At 39.6% G+C, this 23764-nt stretch overlaps 1 protein-coding gene across 1 annotated transcript; it reads right to left on the reverse strand.

Annotated features, from left to right (window-relative positions):
* Positions 1–475: 475 nt before the first annotated feature.
* Positions 476–3334, reverse strand: NR0B1 (nuclear receptor subfamily 0 group B member 1). Its single transcript, XM_059466403.1, has 2 exons — positions 2608–3334; positions 476–1031 (listed from the first exon to the last, which is right to left on the reverse strand). The coding sequence occupies exons 1-2, from the start codon at positions 3167–3169 to the stop codon at positions 787–789; spliced, it is 807 nt and encodes a 268-aa protein (XP_059322386.1). The 5' UTR covers positions 3170–3334; the 3' UTR covers positions 476–786.
* Between the last annotated feature and the right edge of the window lie 20430 nt (positions 3335–23764).

The following is a 23764-nucleotide window of genomic DNA, read 5'->3' on the forward strand; positions in this document are numbered from 1 at the left end:
TTGTCACATGTCAAATTGTGACAAATTAGGATCGAAGTACCTGTGGAACACCAAGTTTCAGCATAATAATTTGGTTTGTCAATAGGAATAAATAATCTGGAGAATATGACTACTGAAGTCCCAGTTAGCAGTTATCTAGAAGAAATAAAAGTGTGGAGTCCACCCTGCTAGTTCTCCTGATCCTAATTAACATTTGCTGTTTGGATATTTTTTGAGGGGGTTTTTATTTGCTTGTTGTTTTGGGGAAAAGATTTATTTAATTGAATGGAATGTTTTACTGCAAATATTAGAGTTGATGAAGCTACTTTAAGGTTCATTGAGCCTCAAAACACTCCTAATACATATTCCCCATATGGAAGAAAACCTTGGGTGAATATTTAATAACCTTCACAGATTTGACTCTGTTAAAGTCAATAGAAGTAATAAGAATAGCAGCAAGACTGTGCTTATTTTGAAAAACCAAGGATTACTCACCTTGAAAGTACAAATATAGTAAATATGTTTTTTATTCTAGAGGCATGGTAAAAGAATAGCCAGTCAGCTTTAGATATGAATATTCTCTACAACCTTAGAGCTTGTTTTGATGACGATAACCTTATTCCAAAACTATTGTGTTTAATAAAAATTACTTACAGAACTTGAAGAATATTTTATTATGGAATACAAAAATACTATCTATGTAAAAACAATAAGTTAGTTTATTTACAATACTTTACACTATTCTGCTCTGGGGCTTCCTTTGCACTGGACTTCTTGTCATTATTTTACACACCTTTATAATTTTAATTATAATTTTGCACAAAGCATTTCCAAAAGCATGTCATCCATGTTCACTGCTCCAATGATTGGCCTGAAGAATAATTCAGCAACCACATTAGCATTAATAGATCTCAACAAGGAGAGAACAACATTGAGCTTGGCAAATCTGGCTTCATCACCTCTGTGAATGAGTCTGACATGTTCATTTAGAGCTTCTTGTGCTTCCCTCTGCAATCCTTCAATGTACTGTGTACACTGCAGTCCAGGTAGATCTGAAAAGAAAAATAAATTATTTTGTTTATATATTTTTGTTTATAAAACAACATTATTCTTACAGAACAACTCCTAACAGCTCACAGACTGTAATTATCACTTAAGGAAAGAAGCAACTTAAATTGCTAGAGGGCTTCTTGTATGCAAAGCCAAGATGCCAAATTTTATTGGGAAGGTCAAATTCTTATCATAGTGATGTTCTGGATATTTAATACTCTTTTTCACAAACGTAAAACATGTTGTTTGTCAACATTCCCTTAGGTGTTAAACAAATTAGTTGATAAAAACTTTGATTGAAGAATGGTCTCCAACTATTACAGAGGTGAAGACAACAAAAATAACTTTTTCAATTTTTCACTTCTACAAAAATGCGCGGTTTACACTTAAGGCTTCTTTTGACTGCTGTTTCTACTCCAGTTAATCAGTGGCAAGTGCTGACTCCAGCATGAGACAGGAAGTTTTCCAATGAACCACAGTAAGGATATTGGAAGATGGAAGGTGCAGAATTAAGGCTATATTTGACCATAGAATCATTTTGGGTGGAAAAACCTCCAAGATCACTGAGTCCAACCATTAGCCAGGTCCACCACTAAACCATGCTCCTGAGCAACATATCTACACATTTTTGAACACTTTCAGGGATGGTGATTCAACCACTTCCCTGGACCACCTATTCAAATGCTTGACTACCCTTTCAGAGAAGAAATTTTTCCTTCCAGAGCAATTCCTCTATCTTTTTGCATTAGACTAGCTTCCAAATTTGACTTGTGTAACATAAGCTTCACCTTAACTATTGTAACTTTTCTCTCTTATCTGTATAGAAAGCAAAACTACAGAAGCAGGATGATAAATGCAAAGTACCACTACAGGAACCTAACCACCAATAACTCCCAGTTTGTCAGCGGGAGCGCCAGCAGAGCCCTGTCCCATTTCACAGGATGCTGCCGTGCTTGGGAAGTGCCACATCCAGCCTGCCCTATCCTGACTGTCTTTCAGGTCAGTCACCGACGCGATAATAAGCGACTTGGCAGAGCTGCATCTATGGGATACTCCACAAAGAGAGATGGGAAAAAAAAAAAAAAAAAAAAAAAAAAAAAAAAAAAAAAAAAAAACACTGAAAACCACCAAAAACACCCTATAAACCTCCACGATCATAAGTGCTATACCCAAAGCCACACAGCACTTTGTGGCTGGAAGCCCTGAGCTTTCCCTGCCCTGCGGGGCGCGCCTCTCCCATCGGGCCGGGCAGGAGAGATCCCGCAGCTCCAGGGAAAGGAGCAAGAAGCCGCTGCTGTCTCCCAGCCTTCTCTAACCGACTGCCAGGCGCCTGGAATTCGCTTTGTTCGTGGAAAGCATCTCTGGAAAGCGCCAGCCCTCCGGACCCCAGACCGAGCTGCCGCCGGACCCCCTCCCTGCCTGCGGCCGGGGTCTTGAGGAAGGAGCAGAAGATGAAACGTTGATCCGCGTCCCTCTCCTCCAGCACCTTTCTCACCCCGAGGAAAGCCCCGGCCCTGCCCCGCTTCCCGGGGGATGCAGGCGGGCAGAGAGACCCCGCTGCCCCGCCCGGCCACTCACCCGGGTTGAAGAGCACCGTCCCCTTGAGGTAGGCGTACTCTTTGGTGCTGATGTCCAGGCTCCAGCACTTGGCCAGGAAGCCCTTGATGGCCTGGATGTCTCCGGCCGAGGGCGGGTGCGGGCCGTGGTGCGGCCGGCCCGGTGCCGGTGCCGGTGCCGGTGCCGGTGCCGGCGGGCGCTCGCCGTGCTGCCGGGCGGTGAGGATGCGCTGCAGCATGCTGGGCTCCGCGCTCTCCACCGTCTCCAGGTGCACCCGCTCCTGCGCCAGCCCCAGCAGCAGCAGGGGCGCCCAGCAGCTGCGCACCAGCAGCAGCTGCTCGTCCAGCGGCAGCTCCTGGAAGCAGGGCACGTTCTGCACGAAGCGCAGCGTCTTCACCAGCACGGCCGAGGCCGCCTTGCAAGCCACCTGCGGGCTCCGCAGGGCCACCCTGCGCCGCGACCCGCACGGGCAGCCCCGGGGCGCCGGCCCGGCCGCCGGCACGGCCCGCTCCTCCTGGCTGCGGAGGATGCTGTAGAGGATGCTGCTGTGCCGCCGGCCCTCCGAGCAGCAGCGGCACGCCATGGTCCGGCCGGGGCCGGGCTGAGCCGGGGGAGGCTCGGCGGGGCTGTCCCGGCCTCCCGGTGCCGCCGGTAGATGCGCTCCGCTCGCCTCTGCCCGGCTCCGAAACTTATTTATAGCGGCGGGGGTGTGCGTGTCTGGGTGTGCGTGTCTGTGTGTGTGTGTGCAGCCGCAGGCGCTGTGCCGGCCGCTCAAAGGGACAGACACTCTTCACTGGCTGGAAAAGAGGCGGGGGGAAGGAGGGGAGATGGAAAACATAACCAAACCCTGCTCCTCCTTCCCTGCGATACCCAGAGGGAGCCGCCTCTGCCCTCAGCCTGCGGCGCGATCCGGTGTGAAAAATGCATGTATTCTATGATTGGCTTTTCGCAAAAATTAAAATGAATATTATATGTGTTGTGTTAGAAAGTGATGCTGTATTAATTCTCTTAAGTAGTGTGTTAAATATAGTTTTAGAAAAATGTTACAATAGAAACTATGCTATGCAGGATACTTTTTTAAAAGAAAGGACTCGCAGCGAGATAGCAACCACAGGACACCTAAATCTTTCAGAGAAAAAGAATTTATTGCTCTCTTATCAGAAGAAACGAGCTTCTTCCCGCCTCAAAGGCGCTGTCAGGATTCGGAGGAAGAAGTTGACGATGACCAGACAGAATCCTGTATTTGAATGGAATTTATGCATCATGTATGAAATGTATGAATATGCAACAGGCTATTGTTTTTAAGGGTTAATCTTTTGTTAACGTGGGTCTTTTTTCGGGCTCGTTCTGCCCAGAAAGAGGTACCCGGACGTCCGTAACTCTTTGTCTCTATTGTCTCATATTGTCCTAATCCAAACTGTCCACATTTTTATTACTCTAATTGTATTACTATTTTTATAACCAATTTATTACTATTAAACTTTTAAAATTTTAAAAACAAGCGATTGGCGTTTTCCACATCCGGCACATCGCAGCCTCCTCTCCCAGCGCGGGTCCGCGGGATGTCCCTTCCCGGCCCCTCTTCCCGAGTCCCATCCCGGCTGGTGTTATGCCGGGATGCTTCGAACAGGGCAGGGCAGGGCAGGGCAGGGAAGCTCCCGCCGCTCTCTCGTTTTGCCACCGTAGGGAGCAGCTCCCGGCCCTGCAGGACCCCACCGAGAAATGACAACCGGCCCCGCTGCCTTCACAAGCACACGAGGAGGTCTGGGGAGGAGAAAGAAAGGGTGTATTGCTGAAGAAAGAGCGCTGAATTGGGCCAGATTATTAAATTCCCACCGGAGGGGGAAAAGGTGACACCACTAATGACATCGAGGACTTTTGTCAATGCCCGCCCTAAGGAATGATGCCTTGTGTGCCAAATGAACTCCGCAGTGCTGCCGTGCGGGAGGGAGAATCGAGCATGTCCCTGCCCAAATGGGTGCTCTGTGAAGGTTGCAAACTTCACAGAGCTCTGTGAAGGCTCTGTCAGGGTGCCCTGGGGCTGGTGCAGCTGCAGCACCCACTGGGATCTCCCATGGAACCACTCCCATCAATATTTCCTTTGCTCTGCCTGTCAACACCTCACCCACCGTTCTGATGCCACGTTGGTCCATCCATTTTCACTATCCCTTCAGGCTCTGCTTCTCCGTAAATCTCTCCTCTTAGATGTTTACTTTTCTGTGACCCATGTCCTCCAAGTGTCATATGAACTCCAGAGCAAGGAAGCCTTCCTTCCCTCCAGGCCTTGATGTTTGCACAGGAGGGACAGGGGAATCGTGATTGTCAAATATGGATTCTTGGATGAAAAATAAACACCTTCTCAGCTGAGCTAAATAAAAGTGGGCGAAGCAGAATGGAGGAAATAAACACTACAGAAAGTTACTTCTATCTTCTGCATATGGGCTAAAACAGAAACATTTTCTGGTTCATGTGATCTGGAAGAACCTTGACAGAGAGTTAGAGAAAGTAGCCAGTTTTAAGCAAAATTCTGTACCTTCTCCACCAATATCTGCTACCAAGAGAAGACTAAATCAGCCTTGGAAAGCTGCATTTTCTTTCTGTAAAAATGTGTTTTTCTTTGTTGTTGTTTTTTGGGTTTTGAGGTTTTTTGTTTTGGTTTTTTGGTGGGTTTTTTTTGTTCATTTGTTTTGGTTTTTTGGTGTTTTTTGTTTGGTTGGCTGGTTGTTTTTTGTTTTGTTTTGTTTTTTAAAGTAAATACCATTGAGTACTTTGGATTTTGTAGAAACAAAACAATTTTGAGCTGGATCTTGGCAATTTCTTTTTCCTGTGAAGTCAGTCCTACCCTATCAGTTTACACAGATATAGAGTCACATAGTATTTTCCCTCTAATTGGACTCAGGGGGGATATTCTTTACAAATGACTTGTGCTTTTTTGTAAGGCACTTTTTTATAAACTTATATAGAACACTGATGGTCTACCTCTCTCAGGTAAACCTTGTTTTACAAATACAAGCTGCCCAAAACCTAGATTATCATACTTTTGGTTTTACCTATGAAACACATTTTCCACAGACCCAAACATGAAAAAGCCCTTTATTGGCTTTGCAGTAGAAGAGAACTGCTACATTGCACCAATTAAGTGATGTCTAAAGTTTGCTGACAGGTCAGTGGTTCCACCAAACATCCTTTAAGACAGAAAAGATGCTAGATTTGCAAAACAAATGTACTACTAATAAATATTACCAATTTCTTTCATTTGGATAGTATAAGTGGCAATGACAAAACAGACATTCGTCTAGAATATTTCTTTGCCATTCTAGGTAGTTTCCTGTTATAGTCATCAGTGTTTCCTCAGCATTAGATTTTAGATGGTTTCTTTCAGCCTTTTTAGTCTTCTTCCTTTTTATTTCTTTTTTTGGGGGAGGGGTTTTTCACTAACTTCAGAGGTAAGTCTTGTCAATTTTTAGAAAAAGAGCATCACTAAGCTTTTAGTTGTCTTTAGTAGCATTTCTCCTATGAGGTACAGATGAGTAGTGTGACCATGGAATTTAGATGTGTTTTTTATGAGTTTGTAACTTGGAAAATATCTCTGGGAAAGCACGGTGCAGCTGAGACCGGAATCATTGCCTTTGCAGCTTTGACCTTGGACTCCAACTGTGGGAATGTTCTGCTTATTATGGGAGGATGCTGCTTACACAGGGCTATAGACAAAGGAAATATTTGCAAACATAACTTTTATACCAAGTCTACAATAGATTTTTTTTTCCCTGTGTAGCAATATTGGTTGCAGGTGTTTAATTTTTCAAGGTATTTCTTTTTCAAACAAGTCTCAAATGCAGATGCAATATGCCTGTTATATAATGATTTTGCTGACTCTTCATTTTCTAAACAAACTTATACAAAAAGTCTTTGTCTTTGATAATTATAACAAAATGTGTACCTCACACTGTAACCAAACTTGGTTTACTATTCAGTGCCAGAAATCACATTGCTGTAGTTACAAGTGTACTTCCTTCTCTGACAAGTGCATGTAAACACTCATTTCTCTCATTCTAATTATTAATGTACTCTGATATTCATGGAAGTTTATTCAGGGTAGATCATCTATTTCCAAGCTAAAACATTAGGAATGTTTTAATTTATTTGTCCTATAAATATTTATTTGTGTTTTTCATGTTGATATTTAGCAATTTGTACAGTCTCTATTTAAAAATCTGGGTTCTGCCTGTCCATTGCATTCAAGCTAAATTAACAACAAAGCATTCTATTCACAACCAAAACCAAAATCCCTAACAGAAATCAAATTGTTTGATGGAAAATGCATGAAAACCCTTTTAGAATAAAGGGAAAGTACCTGGTTTCTGCAGGGAGATCTGGTGTTACACGGGCATTACCAAGCTCCTTGTAGTACATTCATGATTAAGATTACAAGCTTCCAGACAAAGGATTATGTGTTTGTAGAGTTTGGGGCTTTTTTGGATTGCTTTTGTTTTGGGTTGGTTTTGTGTGTGTGCGTTTGTGGTTACAGGGTTTTTTTAACTCAGACAAAGCCTTGGAGCAGTCTTGGCAGCCTCACTCTCTCATGTTGCTGCTCAGTGTCTCCCTATCACTCATCTGGTAGCACATTTGGTTCTTGGCCAGAGGGCAAGACTTCAGTTTCAGAACAAGACCAAACAAGCATTTGTTTTTATGCCATCAGTGCTTCAGTGCACCATTAGCTTGAGAAAAGCTTTTTTCCAGTGTAGAATTTTATCCTGATGTCCTATAAATAAACACTATTCCTTTTAGTGTAAGTGCTGAAAAATAATATTTGATTTTAAGATCAGATGTAAAGCAGACTCAATTTGGTGATTAGCATAAGAGAAGTTAACTTTTTTCTACAGTAAAACAAAGTTTAATGTGGAATATTGTTATAAGGATATGATAAGCAATATGTCTTTTGTAAAAATAAATGCTTTATTAAAACAAGGTTTTGGAGTTTAAGTATATTGTGGCTTTTCATTCTTATTTCATTGTGAATATCCATTAGTTAGACTGATCATCATTCACATTTCCCCTATTTTTTCCTGGGGTGTTTTTTGAAATAAGTGGGGATTAAGGGAAAAGTAGTTTTACCTATGTGCTGTACCAAATACTCCTGATGGCACCATTGTCCCCTTCCTGGAGGGACAATGGATTCCTGAGGAGGAGCACACTGGGAACCTGAGACAAAGCTGGTTGAGGTGGACCCAGGTCCAGAGAGATGATGACCAGAATTTCCAGAACTTTTTCAGCTTCCCAAAGACTGTGATTTGACAGTGTTTCTGTATCCCACCACCAGCTCGCCTAACAGTATGTGCTCATTCTGGAGCAGGATGAGCATGTGGTGACATTTTTATGGAATTAGCCAGAGTATATAAACAGGAGTTTATCCCAGGTTTAGACCTTCCTGCCAGCTGCTTGAAAGCAGATGATATCTAATCTGGTATAAATTGTAATGGTACAAAATCAGCCTTTTAACACAGGGACTAATAATAATAATAATAATAATAATAATAATAATAATTTGTTGTTGCTGTTGCTGTTGCTGTTGCTGTTGCTGCTGTTGTTGTTGTTATCAGATCAGTTGTTTGTAAAATGTGGCCATGGCAGTTTGGATGCAGAAATAGTAATTCTGAATTTCAATTTACTCTTATTGGACCATGCACTCCACTGTCATATTTCCACTGTCAGATAGCAAATTTGAGGAGGCCTCACATACCCCAGGCCTGGCCTTTTTTCCTTGTACCCATACGTTAATTCACCTTACCTAATGCTAGGTTACTCTGTTAGAGTTAACTAGGTTTTGGGGTAGGCAAAATTAGGGAAAGAAGCAAACTTGTAAACCTTTTACAGTGAAAGGCACTCAGTTGTTTCCCATTAAAAAACGATTAATAGATCTTTGGGATCTGTGGGCCCCAGCAATCCAAAACTGCACATTTAGATACGCTATTGGGGTTTCAGTGCTTAGATATAAGTAATAACTTATATTTTGGCCCAAAGTGGGTTGATGGGTCTCCCAAACATCTGTCAGTGTGCAATGCTTCAGGGTGCAGTCCCCTAATCCCTCCTGAGCCAATGTAGCATCTCACTGGAGCTGAGAGGTGAATCCCACAGAAGTGTTGCTGTCGCTTTCCTTGCCCCAGCTCTGGCACACACCTGATCCTTTGGTAAACCAAATCTTCTTTCTAACCTGGTAGTATTTTTTGTGATAACTATTACAAGAAAAATAGCAGAGAATTGAGGTACCCTGAAATGTGCTTTCCATGTTTTATTTTACCCAGTGACACTTCTGGAGGTTCTGCCCCACCTGAGAAGTTGGAACACTCGTGATACAGCAGAATTGTCCCTGGTGAGTCAACAAAAAACTGACACATCAAGGAAAAAAACATGTGGTATTCTGCTAATTGAGCTGAGCTGTATTCAGCTAGGGCTAACAAGGGTGCCAGAGCAGGTGGAAAGGTGTGGTCTTACCACCCTTCCAGGAGAATGGGAAAAGAGCAGGAAATACCTCTGCAAACCTGTATTCCGCTCAGCCACCGAGTGGAACTGCTCCCCCAGGAAGGTAAAGCCCTAAATCTTTACAGCAGAAAATAATAGGTGTTATGGGAGAGGGCTTGTAACGTGCTTTGATTTTAAATTATTCTTTTAAATATCATGCAAAATTGATCTGTACTCTTGCTAATGGCACTTGAATAAGGGGCTTGTGTTATAAAATACTAGTGTAGAAAATAGCTCTCAGTTACTTACCTTGAAGAACACATTGCTGATACAGAACAACAGATGGGGAACAGGCAAAAAGCTCAGTTAAGTTAGATACTGTTCAAGGTTGTGGCTTAAAGAATAAAACACATTCTAGCTCTACAGTGGCAGGAGGATACTATGTATCCATTGCCCCAATTTTTAAGTTCAAAGTTCTGTATGTTACTGCAGCTAATTGTCTGAGGCTGGTGAGTTCACAGATACACTTTGATTTGTGACTAATATCAGAGAATACTCTGCTAATAAAATTTCCATTCAAATAGGCCTATAATTTGCCATGTATTTTATCTGAATATCAATGTGCAGCTTTTAAAATCCATACATCTTTCTATAGTTTTTAACTCAGACACATTTAATCCAAGTTGGGTATTTAAAATACTGTCCTCTGGTGAGTCAGTGATATAATTTCTCATTAGATCAAATTTGTGTTATGGTATTAAAGCTGTATTTCCTTCTTTTTTTACTATTCTTCAAACATGAGTTTGAAAGGTACATATTTAATTTAAAGGTTAACCTATAATCTGCATCACAAATACTTCTGATCTTCAAATATCTTCAGCACTTCCTTGTGCTCTTTGCTACAATCACCATTCACCAGGTTTCTAAATTTTCTACCCATTCTGCAGCTAGCAGGGAAATCATTTGGCATTCTGTTCTGCTGGCAGACAAGGCAGACTGTATCTTCAGTTTTGTCAAAATAATCACGTTATCTTACCCTCTTTAAAGGAGGGATTTTTCTAATCCAGATCTTTCCAACGCAGGCGGATTAGGGAGTGACCCAGCAGCGCTGTTGGTACATTCAGTGCACTTGCAGCCTTTGATAGCCCAAAGTACAGGGGGAAGTGCTGACACCTTAATCTAGCCAAGCTGCAGCCAGACAGCATCCTTGGCTGGCTACAGCTCAGATTTGAGGCTGAGAGACCATCAACTCCCCTTTCTGCCTCCCTGGGGGCACTGCTAAACTCAGAGCTGTGCTGACTGAGTGCAGCTTGTGCTCAGCTCTGTGCCTTGGCAGGGCAGCATCCCTCTCAGTCTGCAAACCCAGCCCAAGACATTAAATCCCGCCAGTCCACTGGTTGTTTATCCAGGTTTTTGCAACTCTTGCTGTATAAAATTAGCACTGTGTTACTACTTTCCAGACTCTGCTTACAATGGCTAGGCTCCTGATACACAATTCCCTATTAATTTAAAGTCACAGGAATAATCCCTGTCAATACTCACCCCCTTTTTAATGAGTAAAACATATTGTATCTGATAAACAACTTTCAAGCTAAAACTTTGAAGGTTCTTTTTTTCTTTAGACCTGTTTCTTAGATATCCTTTGTGCCCATTGCAACCCTTTTGCCACTTTCTAAAAGCCTTTGAAGTGTGGACATCAGAACTTTACAGAAGGTGCCAGTTATGCTGTTCCCACCAGTGCCAGAGAGAGACAGTAACTCCCCAACTCACACTCATTATTCTACCCTCCTACATTAAAACATCATTAGTCTTTGGGGTCATAATTTCATATTGCACTGGGAACTCCTGTCAGACTGCTCCTCTTCTGTGGCATCCTATTCAGCTTTCTGATCTTCTTTCAATAACAGAGCTGTTTATTAGCAGAGGTAGGATGTCTTTCTTGTTTCAATTATTTGTTTGGCTGCATTACCATGTGTTCCATGAGAACAGGTTCAACAATCCAAAGGGAGAGCTTTTCTGGCCTTCAATTACTTCTCCTCATCACCACTGATCCCCATTTTCATCCATAATGCCTACACATCTCTTGAGTTGGAGATGGAAATTTTTTCCTCAGTAAGTGGGTTTTGTTCATTGTAATTTTGTGAATTTCTTAAGTCGCTTTTTGCTATTGCATAGTGCTGATGTTTTAAATGGCATATCATGTCACTCAGAAAAATGTCTTACCAGAATTCAAAAGAATATTGTATCTGAGTAGTTTCTTTTGGCTTGACCTAGACAGAGTTGATTATACTGCACTACTATAAAAATCTATTTAGGCTCCCCATAACTGAAAATTTTCATGTAATGTGTTATGTTAGAAAAATGCACACAGTATTATATGATAAAAATTAAAAAAAAAAAGAAGAGAAAAGATTGTGAGCTTGAATCTTCTGGTGCTTCTAATATCTAAAGACTTGAGTGGTAAAAGTGCATTTTTTAGGTCCACTTCTTGAAACATTCTGAAACCTCTATATACTGGTATACTGGTATATACATCTATATACCTCTATATACTGTTATTTCAGTAGTCACACTGAAATCAATAGCATAAATGTCACTGAAAACCTCAGCCAAATCAAGGTTCATATGCTATTTTAGAGTTAATTGTTCAATAAGGATGTAACAGACAATCAAATTAATAATGTTTAGCTTGTTCTGCCTTGAATACTAATTAAGTAATAAAGGAAGTACACTGGATGGTCATATAGTAGCCATAACATGTAACATAGAAAATAAACATGGAGAAAAAAACTGGAAGAAGAAATTTTGAAGTGATGAGAAATAAAGAAAGGAAAATTAAAAAGAACTGAAAGTACAGAAATGTGTGCAGGGGGCAGAGACCTTTTAAGAATAGACAGAATTAAGATAGTTGGTCCCATAGAAAAAGAAATTATTGATAAATACTTTTCACTTAATTCTCATGCAAATCATACTTCACATAGATCTCTCTTTTTAGTGAAATTTCACCAGAATGTGATTATTTTGCTATTTCTTTACTACCTCTAGCATATCAAAGCATGTCTTTCTAGGTTTTGTCTCTGAAAATTTGGGTTCCCCAGAAGAGGCAGATTGTGAATTCCTTCTATCACAATTTTGTCATTTATTTTGCTTACTTTTATGCACCATGCAGAGGAAATAAAAAGCACAATGTCATCATTGACACTTCTTTATCTCTCTCTTACATCCAGAAGCATACTCATTTTAAATCTTCCACTTTTTTGAAGTCAAGTTTTCTCTGTACACCTGTAGCACAGTAAATCACATCATTACCTTGTCCTTTAATGTGTCAGAACTGCAGTAGCTCTGAGAATTGAAGCTGTTGCTGATTGTAGATATTAATATTTTAAACTTTCACCAATTACATGAGGGTTAGTTTGAGTAAAACTGTCATATTTGCTTTTGATTTGAAATACGACTTTTTAGTTTTTATTAACTATGTTCTATCCTTGCAATAAAAGTTTCCATAGAAAGTATAGAAAATTTAATCTGATATTGTGTAGCTTCTTTTTTACTTCTCCTGAAGCAAATTTTTGTGTTTTCCTTTACTAAACTTAGCAAGAGTTAGTGCTGGAGATGTTTTCCTCCCATCAGCCTCCTTCCCCTCCACCTCCAAAACCTTTGCCAGTTCAGGTCTTTTAAAAATTTAAGTCATGGCCGGCCTGAATCTTTGACAGACTTTCCTGGTAAGGAAAGATTGTTTAACTTGGAAGCAGGTCAGGCGACAATTAAAAATGTGTAAAGGAGAAAAAGAAAAATCTCTTCACTGTAAGAGAAACTGGCTGAATGAGTTTTTTTCCAAGGTGCTGCTTACCAAAGGATATAAAGAATCTGAGCCACTGCCACAGTAGGTGTTGAAGTCCTGCCTGACTCCTGGCATTCTTCTCTGATCACTGGAATTACACCAGTGTTAGGGCTATGTAAAATTGTGATGTGTTGGACTGCTCAAAGAAAGTCCTCTAAGGTTGTTTCCATTCCACAAAATTAAACAATAGTAGTTTTATTAAGTCTAGGAGGAGTAGCAATGACCCAGTGGAAATGGCAGTCACTCTCCAAGTCCTCTAGGCTGTGAGCTGTGTCACCTTCATTCTAATGGTTAAATTAAACCTGCAGTGGCTTCCCATCTTCATTCTGATGAGTAGAGACACTCTTAATAACTTTGACTTGTTCCCAGTGATAACTCTGACTCCTGAAGTTGTGAAGTAACAGAAAAAAGAAATCTAATATGTTCCCAATATATGGAGACTGTACTATTCTCTGAGACTGTAATTTGGGAAGGAAAATACACTACTAAAATAAAATTAACAGTGTTTTCCCAAAACATTTAAAAGCTGAGGTGATGTTGCTGAAGCACCATCATTTCATGTCTCTGTTGCTGAACCAGCTTGTATAGAAACAGTTTTAATAAAGTCATTACAGGGTCAATGGAAAATCTCTATACATATTAGAAGTATTTTGAGTGATTTATGTAAGTCCATGGATATTCATTATGATGATGTTCTTTCATGTTTCCATTGACAGGCAGAGCAATGTCACCGGTAATGTCCAAAATAAATTATATCATCATAAAACTGGACCTTAAATGCAACAGAATTAAATTTAAGGTAACTGCTAAAGTCTGATAATTAAGGAAAGTTAAAGGACATATTTCAAACAGTAAATTGCCCTGCTCTGGGTAAGTGTTGTCATTCAGTGGGCTTTGTGACACAGAAACAGACACATCATCTGTAATCCGTGCTACAAGTGCAAGGAAGGGAATGCAGTGAGAGAGCCAATTCTAAATTCCCTCACCTTGCCTGGTTTATGGGCATTTTGTATCAATACACTGTTCTCAATGCCCTGTGTCTCTGAGCACTTCAGTTTTCTGTATTAGGTGTTCACCATTGTCTGTAACTATCAAAAGATTCCTCAGTGAGGGTTCACGTGTAAGTACTCATAATTATCCCCAGTAATTGTGCAACTGGCCCCAGAGAAAATAAGGAGTGCTCAGGATTTCCTGATCCAGCCTGCTTTTATATTGCCATTTATGTGGAATGATGACAACTAAAGACAGAGATGTGTGTATTGTGCTTAGGATCTCTGACTAGTAATAAGAGACTGTCAACATTTGGCACAGGGATTATCACAATTGGCTGAAGAGGATCAAAACCTCAAGGACAAGCAACAAAGATATGAATTTTTTTTGCCTGAGATTATTTATAATCAAAAACAGAATTCTGAAGCAAATCAGCTGGTTTGTTTAAGCCAGCAATAAATTTTTCCTTGGGTTCAGTGAGGCCAAGGTTCATCCCACATATTATGGATTTCCCAGTTTATCCTCCCTTCCACACCAGGCCTAGCATACACCTTAATTTTAAAATACTGCAGGCCATGTTCAACACAGTGTGTTCACTTCACTGAATGTACAAAACCAAACTGGAAACTTGGTTCTCTGATCAGCTGAAACAGAGGTTAGGCAATTTCTTCACCATGAAACACTGAGAAATGTGAGCAATGTTCATAAAGGTCTGAATCATGAAGGCTATTAAATGTTCTGGGTCAGACTGCCACTTTCAGAGAAACAGTGGAAACTAACATAAAAGGGTTTTTTGTAAAAGCCCTTTAAAAAGTCAGCATTTCTGGCTACTATACCAACACAGGGAACATTTACTTTTATATCCGTCACTGGTGATGTGCCAGAGCCCTTTCCATCCAGTAAATAGTCCAGAGCAGAATCAATTCTGCAAATTTTCCCATTTCACTTTCATTAATCCTGAGTTTTTCCTCTGAAAATGCTTCTGTAGGCATTACAGGGCCCCTAACTTCAGGATCCAGTCATATCTGTAGTAGTTTTTCCCAAAATATAGAAGATACCAATACACATCTGTGCCACATTTCTTGAAAGCTTTCACTGCTCCTGGGGACAAGTAAAAATGCTTAGAAAAGCTGGGTAGGAGGGCTTGTTCCTTCATAATCATCTAAAGCCGTCAGAGTGGTGTTTCAGTTCTTTGTGATAAATGAGAACAAGCAGGAAGAAGATCAAGTGAAAGAGAAGATAATTTTTCTATGTTGAAACCTATCATTATGATGAAATTAAGAATATTATTAATATCCTCAAGGGCACAATCTGAAAAAAAAGGCCAACATTTTGAGACTCCAACTTAATACACACAATTTGCATGCTGTTATCCTAGATTTGACGGCTAAAAAAGAGTGAAAGCTTCAGTATTTTAATCCAGTCATAAATTTTGGGTCAAAGAAAAAGGAGAGGTTTTATTTTCCTCAACTTTAAAAGTTGTACCTGCATGAAAGCCTTGCTGTATATCCCATATCAGGGCATGTAACTGCTCAGCCCACTGATTTTGATCAGTGAAACACTACAACTTAAGGGTCCTATGGGAAACTGATGAAAAAAAAGTATAAAAATAATAAATCTTGGAGTTATGTATAGAGAAAACACTGCTCTTTGCTTTAGCAGCTTTACAGTTGTTCAGCTGCTCCATTGCAGACCAAGAGCCATGCAGAGAGGAATGGAAACAAGATGGGTGGAAACAGGCAAAGTAAAATTTATAGAGCCAAACATGTCTGCAGTTTCTCACTAGGTAAGACTGTTTGCTAATATCAAAAGCTTTATTTGATTCTTAATTATATGCAAGAGTAATGTGATTTTTAAAATTAAAACGTAAATAATAAGAAAGAAGTTCTGTGATTTTTTATTTCCATTAAATTCACCCTGGAATGAGTGATTCGGACTGAATACTTTTGTTGACTTTTTTCAGTAAAATGGTTCAGTTGTGCTCGAATTGAAATAGTTTTATGGTCATATGATCTTACACTCCTAGCCCTTTATTCTGGTGCTGAGATTTCAGTGTTAAACTCAGGGTAATGAAGAAAATCCAGTTCAAGGAACAAACCAGCTTCTCTACTTTTCTTTGTTTGTGTCAAGAGAATATACGTTATTTCCATAAATTTACATACCAATAAATTTATAGCAATTTTTGGACCAGGGATGATATTAAATTTGCTTCAGAAATATTTATTCATACATATTCCTATATGGATGTGCTTTACTCATTCTGAAACAATGCAGCTGCTTCTGAAGAAGACCATGGCTAGATTAATGAACTGAAAGTTTCAAGATTTTATGACTGCTAAAAAGTCAATTGCTTCCTTAAAACATTCTAATCAGCTAGAGAGACCATCACAGAGCAACACAGATTTATTTGATTCACAATCAGATACACATATTTTAATGTAGCCTTCTCTGCCAGCTTTAGTTTTTACTTTCATTTATATCCTACAAGTGTGTAATAGGAATAAAATCAATTTTCCAGTATTTTTGTAAATTAACAAGTAAGATGCTTGAACCTTGTAGCTCAATGTTCAATTTACCAGTCTGAGGATGCTCTAAATCTTTTGGTTAAAAATTTGTGATCACTTAAGTAAACCCACTGTTTTGAAAATTAATTAGATAAGGGGAAAAAATACAACAACCAAAAAGCAGAAATGTCCAAGAAAATGCATTCTTTTGAGAGATGGAAAAAAGCATCAAGATACCATGAGTGACTGAAAAACAATTCATGATCCACGGTGTGATTCAGACAAATAGTTCATCAGAAAGTTGTTCCAGAGGTTGTGGACCCCCTGATTTGCCCTTTAGCTCATTTTATTTTGACTCTGGGAGCCATTCATCATCCATCCATCCATCCATCCATCCATCCATCCATCCATCCATCCATCCATCCATCCATCCATCCATCCTTTTCTCCCTACAGCTACTAGTTTCTTCTATGGCTAATATATTTTATGGTTTTGAGTTAGTTTCTACTAAATCCTCTAGTTAAGGTGATTTTTTTATTCTCTAATTCAGATTCTGTACAGTATGAACGGGTCACAGGTGAGCCAAGTCTTTGCAGTGCTCAGCCAGTAATGAGAGGGAGCAGAAGCTTGACCAGTGTTCATTTAAATTGCATCCTACCTTTCCAGGGTCGAGTCAGTCCCTAGTTTCACATTTCAAATACTGTGTTTTGCCGTGGCTTTTAACAGCCTCACTAAAAGACCTAAAACTTTGGAGAGTTCTCTCAGTACTTAACTTTCAACTCAGTTCTTTAACTTTAAAAAATCTGATTATTTACATTAATTCAAGAAAACTGCCCTAAGCATAATATTTGAAATCTTGGAATGTTGGAGAATGTGCCTTTCTGACTCTTAATAAATTAAATTAAATCTCTCCCTGTCAGTTCACCTCTTTATCATAACCTTACAATTTAGTTCTGTAATACCTAAATTCAAACCAAATTACTCAGAGAGATTTGCATACTTGGCTAGGTTTATTCCAGCCTTCTTGGCTGCACTTCTGCTCTCAGTGCTTTTTGCTGAAATAAAATGAAATAAAGAAAATCTGCCTTATTTGTGTCTTTCTGTCCTAGCTTCATGTAGTGAGAAATGGCTGGGAATGGCATAAAGAGGCTCAGAGCAAAAGGAGTTCTAGCAGAAGAATGCAGCAGAAGCATTCTGCAATAATTTATTACAATACTGGACCACTCTGTGGCTTACAATTCAGACCATACAAACAGGACTTTATGTTCTGTATGAAAATATCCAAGAGCACTGATAAAGTAGAGACCTAATCAATTTTGGTTTCTTTCCCCCTCCCGGTACTTGTGTGACACTAGACTGTGTCCAGCCAGGCCTAACACAAACTATCTCAAAGCAATTTGTGTTACCACAATATGGGGAAGTTTGGGGGTTTTTATCCCTTAAATAAAATTTCATCAGCAAACAAAAACGTCTGGGCCATTTTTCAGGTAAGAGGCAGTAATATGTTCCTGTCACTACTGGATAAACAGAAATACAGACTGTATCATGCATCACTGGTGAAGCAGAACTACAGCGTTTGTTTCACCTGCAGTCTCAAACACTTCAAGTGCTGTCACGGGCAGAAAAACTGTGAATAACCAGAGGTTATTTCAGCAAAGCTTCTACTGCCCATTTTCCACTATTTTTATTTTTATTATTATCCCCATACTAAATAACAAGCAGGAGAAGCCTTTTGTCCAGAAAATGTGTGATAAGGCAGTGCAGGTGTGGTTCAACTGTGTCATTTTAAAATAAACAGGAGGCAATTTTTCCTGATCTACAACAGCTGTCTGATATCAGTTCTATTTGTTATCATTGCTATTAGAAGAATGATCTATTAGGACTTCTCTTTCCCCTAGAGAAGCTTAAGTTAAAACTCCAAGGCCATTCCCAAATAGACTGTAATAGTTCAGACACTCTTATCAGCAGCACATGATGAAACTGTGCTGGCTTTCTCTTGCTTTTCCTACAAGCCTATGAGACTTTTCTCAAAACATCAGCAAAGGAAGGGCAAATTCTATGCTCAGAAGTGCAAAAACAACACTACCAACCTGCATGGTGCTAGCATACACCCAGCTGTAGGTGACTTTGCACCTTTTCTGAGCACCCTGTCTTCCACAGCTATTGTCTGTAAGTTATCTGTCAAAATTCCATTTGTAAAGGAGTTGCCCATACCCCAAAGAAAGCTGCAGCAGATTCACAGGAGGATGATGTGGTTTGTGAAATGCAATGAGCAGCTTGTGGTCTTAGTGATGACACTAGCACTATTTAGAAAAACATATTCAGTATGGCCCTCCACATACTCACAAATGCTATTTCAGACTAGATCATTAAAGTCCTAAGCATGCCAAATCCTGCATTGCTAGGACTATGGACTCTTTTGACTTTGGAAAATAATATCTGATATTTAAAAGTGTATCTGCTTTATAATGATATTAAAAGCAAATATATCCACCAGATTAGGATTAGAATTTGAGCAACAGAGTAGGCTAGTAAATTCTTATTGCATGTTAGAGCCATTTCTTCTACTTTTTTGTCTGTTGATACTTCATGAACTGTGCATAAAATGACCATTTTTTTCTGATTGCCTTTCACAGCATCCTTGTTCACTCATGTCCACTACACCACATGCATTGTTTATATGACACAGTTTTTTGAGAGAATTTTTCAATTCTGCTTTCTTGAAATTCACCTTACTCTATGCCCTCTTTTGTGATGGCCATTGGGCAATGGAAGTACAGTGCTAGAGAACTGCATCAGAGAGCACAGACACAGGTAGGGTGAAGGGAAATGTGATACAGCTCTAAATTACCTCAAAAGACAGCATTTCAGCCTATTATCAATGCTGTTTTCAGGCTGCTGTTTGTGGCATGTAGCTGTCAGTGTAATGGTTTCAAGCACACCACACAGGCACACTCTGTCACATGCACTCACACTGGGTTGTGCTGTGAACAGAAAGGAGCAAAGGCCCAGGGATTCAGGAGAGAAAATAGCAAAGGCCCAGATTAGGGATTTAGAATTTAGGATTTAGAAAAGAGCAAAGGCCCAGACACAATAGTCTGATACATTTTCTTTAATGAAAAGCAATCATTAAGAGAAGAGGCATTTTGTATTTGACATATGATACTGATAGGTACAGAACTGTAGAAGTGCAGGCTGATGTCCAGAGGAGTTTATTGCATTTGTTAAAGGCGTCCTGGGTTACCCTGAGCTCTGTTAGCAGGAATGGAGCTTTGCTTGGATATTGTGCACTGTGACTGTCTTTATCTGCATCACCATAACATGGTGACAGCAGAGACTAGAACTTGGTTTGTAATATTGTGATTTGCCTTTTCCCACCTAACTCAATAATGAAAAAATATCCTGTATTTGCTTATTTATTGCTACATTTCCTTGCTTTCCTTGACTTAGGGATTGTATAGAAATTTCCTTATTCTTCTGAGTTTTAAAGGAGTTATGGGCAGTGCAAAAACGTAAGCAGAACAGCCCTGCTTCTATCTCATTGTTTGTGCTTTGATTGTCAGGTAAACAGAAATGGAAACCAAAAATGTTTATGACTTGGTACACCTAAGTAAGGGGAAAAAGAAAAGCTTGTTTACTAAAAGTTCCATCTATGACCTTTAAAAACATGATTACATTATTCAGAAAGTAAAGAACAGTGACAAGCCAAGTGTTCTTTTCACTAGAAACACTCTTCTGAAATTATTTCATAATTACAAAATTTTATGAGATACCAAGGGCAATAGAAATATAATGTTCCTCAGAGACAAAGAAAAAGGCATTGTTTAACAAAAGTGCTGGCAGTGCAGTGAAGCAATTCAAGAAACTCACAATAATATGTTAATTTAATTTGTCTCTTGTGCTCTCTTAACAGAACCCTTTATGTGTTTCTGTTTGCCACCTGTTTCATCCTTCTGCTTACCATTAGATGCTAAATTATTTCTTCCACATGTTAATGGTTCTCTAGCTAATCACTATGCTAAAGCATGGTGTAAGAGGTTTTGGCTATTTTTGTTTCTGATGTTTTTTCAGACAAAGAAAATGAAAATTATGGATATACAAACTGAAAGTGTTGTAACTGTTACCTTGATTTTAAAGATCTACATAGTTGGCTTAATAATACAAATATGACACTATTAATTTCCAGTGTTAGATTTAACATATTTTACCATGCTATAAGAAAAAAGGACCCTGGGATATTATGGGCTTTAACTGCAATGGAAGCAGTCAAAGAGCTCATGTTAGAATTGTGAAGAGTTGAAAAGAAATTCTATTTCCATATTAGCACTATATTTAAAAATATAGTCTGGAACATAACAAAATAGGATTATTCTCCTGGTGAATTAATATTAACTTTGATTAACTTTGTGTTGCTGTACCATTCAATCCTTGGTATTGACCTACTTTTCTCATTAATCATTTGAAAAAGTTATTGCATTGAGACTTATGTCCTTGTTGTTTGGAGAAAAAAATGTCATGCTTTAGTGGCCTGTAATTAAAATAAATCGTATTTACTGAAAGCTTTAGCCTGGCAGTGTTAACTCCTTACAGGCTTGCAAGGAGGCTTGCAGGCAGCAGATTATTTTAAGGTGATAGCAAGTCTAAATTAAGGTCATATTCAATGCAAACACAGTGATAGAACTGGATGGAATGCTGGCAGGGAGCGGGTGCAGGGCGGTGCAGGTCTGCTCATTCCCAGCTCAGACAGCAGATACTGAGCCTGACCTTGGATAAAACAGTCTGTCTCGGGCTCCAATTTCCCTCCTGTGAAAGGGGCCTGAATATCTTCCTGCTGCAGAGCTCTGTTTTGAAAGGAGTGTTTATTCATGACAGAGGAGCAGTTACTCAGGGAGGTGTGTACAGATCCTCGATGGTTGCACCAGCCCCAAGGCAAGGAGGTGGGGCAGGTTATGAACAGAGTGCCTGGGAAAGGGGGTTCTACCTGCCAGAACTGGTTACTCCTGCACGGCATCTCAGAAATCCGTCATCTTTATGGTCATACTATTCTTTTATTTTCTTTCTTTTCTGTTTCATATTTTTCATCTGTATTTGAGTGTACTCTCCCTCATGATTTTCTAAGTCTGTAAATTAAGATTAAACGAGACTCCCCAATAAAGCCCCAAAGGGCAAAAGGTGCAGAGGAGATGGGCAAGGAAATATTCCCATGAAGCTTGGGAAAAATGCAGGGTTTGGCTGACCAAAGCAGTTCTACAGAAGCTGACTCAGCCCCAAGGGGAGCAGAGGGTGGCCTTTGTTTCAGGTAAGCAGATATCAACAGCTGGATGGATCAACAGCATGGTAGAAGTTTCTCCCTGAGCTCATAAGAAGAGTGGGAATACCTCCCTAAATTAGCCAGACCAGGAGAATACCTGGCTTACCCCAGCAAAGAGTACAAAAACTGAAAAAATAACAACAGAATTTCAAAGAGAACAAAAGGCTTGTGGTGGCTCTACAACTTCCTAGTGACAGGGGAATTTCCTTATTTTCGTGGTGGTGAGCATTTTCTAAAGGCCAGTAATGGGAACCATGATGATATTGTGATTGAACTGCATATTCAGCTCCTATTCATGCACTTGGCCAAGTGAACTGACATTTGTATTGTGCTGTGCAATATATTTTGTATCACTCTGACAAATCAGAAATCCCATGTAGCATAAATTTTAAATACATTTTATATTAAACATTACACCTTCCATGGAATATCTAAAAGAACCTGATAATGACCAGACATTATTGGGCTTTAGTGCTGCTTCACACCCAGATTCTGACATATGTAAAAGAGAGTGGTGGCCAATGAAAGTGCCTAAAAATAAATTTAGAAGTAAGAATTCCTCTGCCATTTAATAGGTGTTGGTCAACAATTTTGATGTCTGAACACAGTGGCTTTTTTTAAAACATATGTTTTCCCTTTTGTTTTCAGAGCAGTTCCCTAGGCATGCCAAAGTTTTTAGCTGCTGTGCAGACTCCTGTTTGGCTTTCCTCACGTTTTGCAAGGACAGCATCTTTTAAAAAAAACAGTTGCAGGAAGGTCAGAGATGCTGTTGTTGGCAATAAGAAAGTTGGGGTGGTGTATAAAATGTCAGGGATTGTAATAATATAATAATTATAATAATAATAATAATAGAAAGGGCTCTGCTGCTACCACACTATGTTTAACAGGTGTTCCAATTATAAAAATGTATTTAAACCTAAATAATGCCACACTACAGAGATAGATAGTATTTCAAAATTTATTTCAGGCTGTGTTACTATCTCCTGGTCATCAAAATAATCCCAAATAGGAAAAGGATTTCATTGTATTTTAAAAGAGCATAGAAGGGCAACTATTTACAGCTTCTTGTGATAACAGCTCATGTATGGACTCCAAAATATAGGAGAATGTTGTTGTAGAGTACACTCCAAACAGGAGCTACAGGGTTTATACTTTTGTTCTTGATCAAGAATTCTCAAACAGTGTTGAAGAATCATCTCTTGCTACTAACACAAAGCACATGCTGGTCTGTCAGGATGGGTCAGAAATTACCCCTAGCAGAAGGAAGGCAGGAGGGAAAGGAGGAAATGCAACTTCTGCAAGACATTTCCACTTCGCTGACATTAGAGATGAACACCTTTTTTGTCAAAGGTTTCTGACTAATATAGCTTGTTTGCAGCTGGGACTTTGTCTGAAGGCTGAAATTCATGAGATTCATAGTGGGCTTCTAAATGGAACTCTGATCCCAAGCTATACACTAATGGCTAAAGAAGACCCATTAATTACAGAAAATTCAGTTACTGACCTTTACAAACTTTTGGTTTTCATTAAACTTTCTTTTTAAGCACCAAAAGCAAACCTAGGTGGAGTTTATATTTTGAAATAGATACACATAAAAGATAATGTGCCCAAATGCTTCAGATAGCCCTAAAGGTAGCTGGCAATGAAGAGCCCCACCAGATCCCTTCCTTCATTGCATTTTTAGTATTGTAAATCTAAAAATGTAAATCTTTCTCCTATCTGTAGGCCAATTCTCAGACCAGTAGTGAGGCAAAAGATACCATGGGTCACTGCGAAATCCACGGTTTGCATTGGCCATGAGCTGTCAGTGGGATGTAGGAGGAGGTTGGACTGAATTATTTTAAGTGGTTATGTTGAGAATTTCTACTGCTTAATATTGGCATACCATGACTGGGTGGAATTTAGGGGTATTTTCCCCTTAGACTCTGGGCTTATATTGTAAACAATGTTCAGTAGAGTTTCTGGAGGGAGCATTGTTCAAATTCCAAGCCTGCTCTAAGGAAAGACTACATTAAAATAAATGCTCTCAGCAGCTCAGTGCTGGGTGCATTTGGGCTGAGCACTAAACTTAAT

The sequence above is a fragment of the Ammospiza nelsoni genome, chromosome 2 (genome assembly GCF_027579445.1).
Source record: "Ammospiza nelsoni isolate bAmmNel1 chromosome 2, bAmmNel1.pri, whole genome shotgun sequence".
NCBI lineage: Eukaryota > Metazoa > Chordata > Aves > Passeriformes > Passerellidae > Ammospiza > Ammospiza nelsoni.

What these genes read in the sequence shown, in the direction of transcription:
- NR0B1 (XM_059466403.1), bottom strand. Translation starts at nt 3,169, where the DNA reads ATGGCGTGCCGCTGCTGCTCGGAGGGCCGGCGGCACAGCAGCATCCTC. An exon ending in GACGGTGCTCTTCAACCCGG is followed by an intron (nt 1,032 to 2,607) that starts GTGAGTGGCCGG and finishes TTTTCTTTTCAG; the next exon opens with ATCTACCTGGACTGCAGTGT.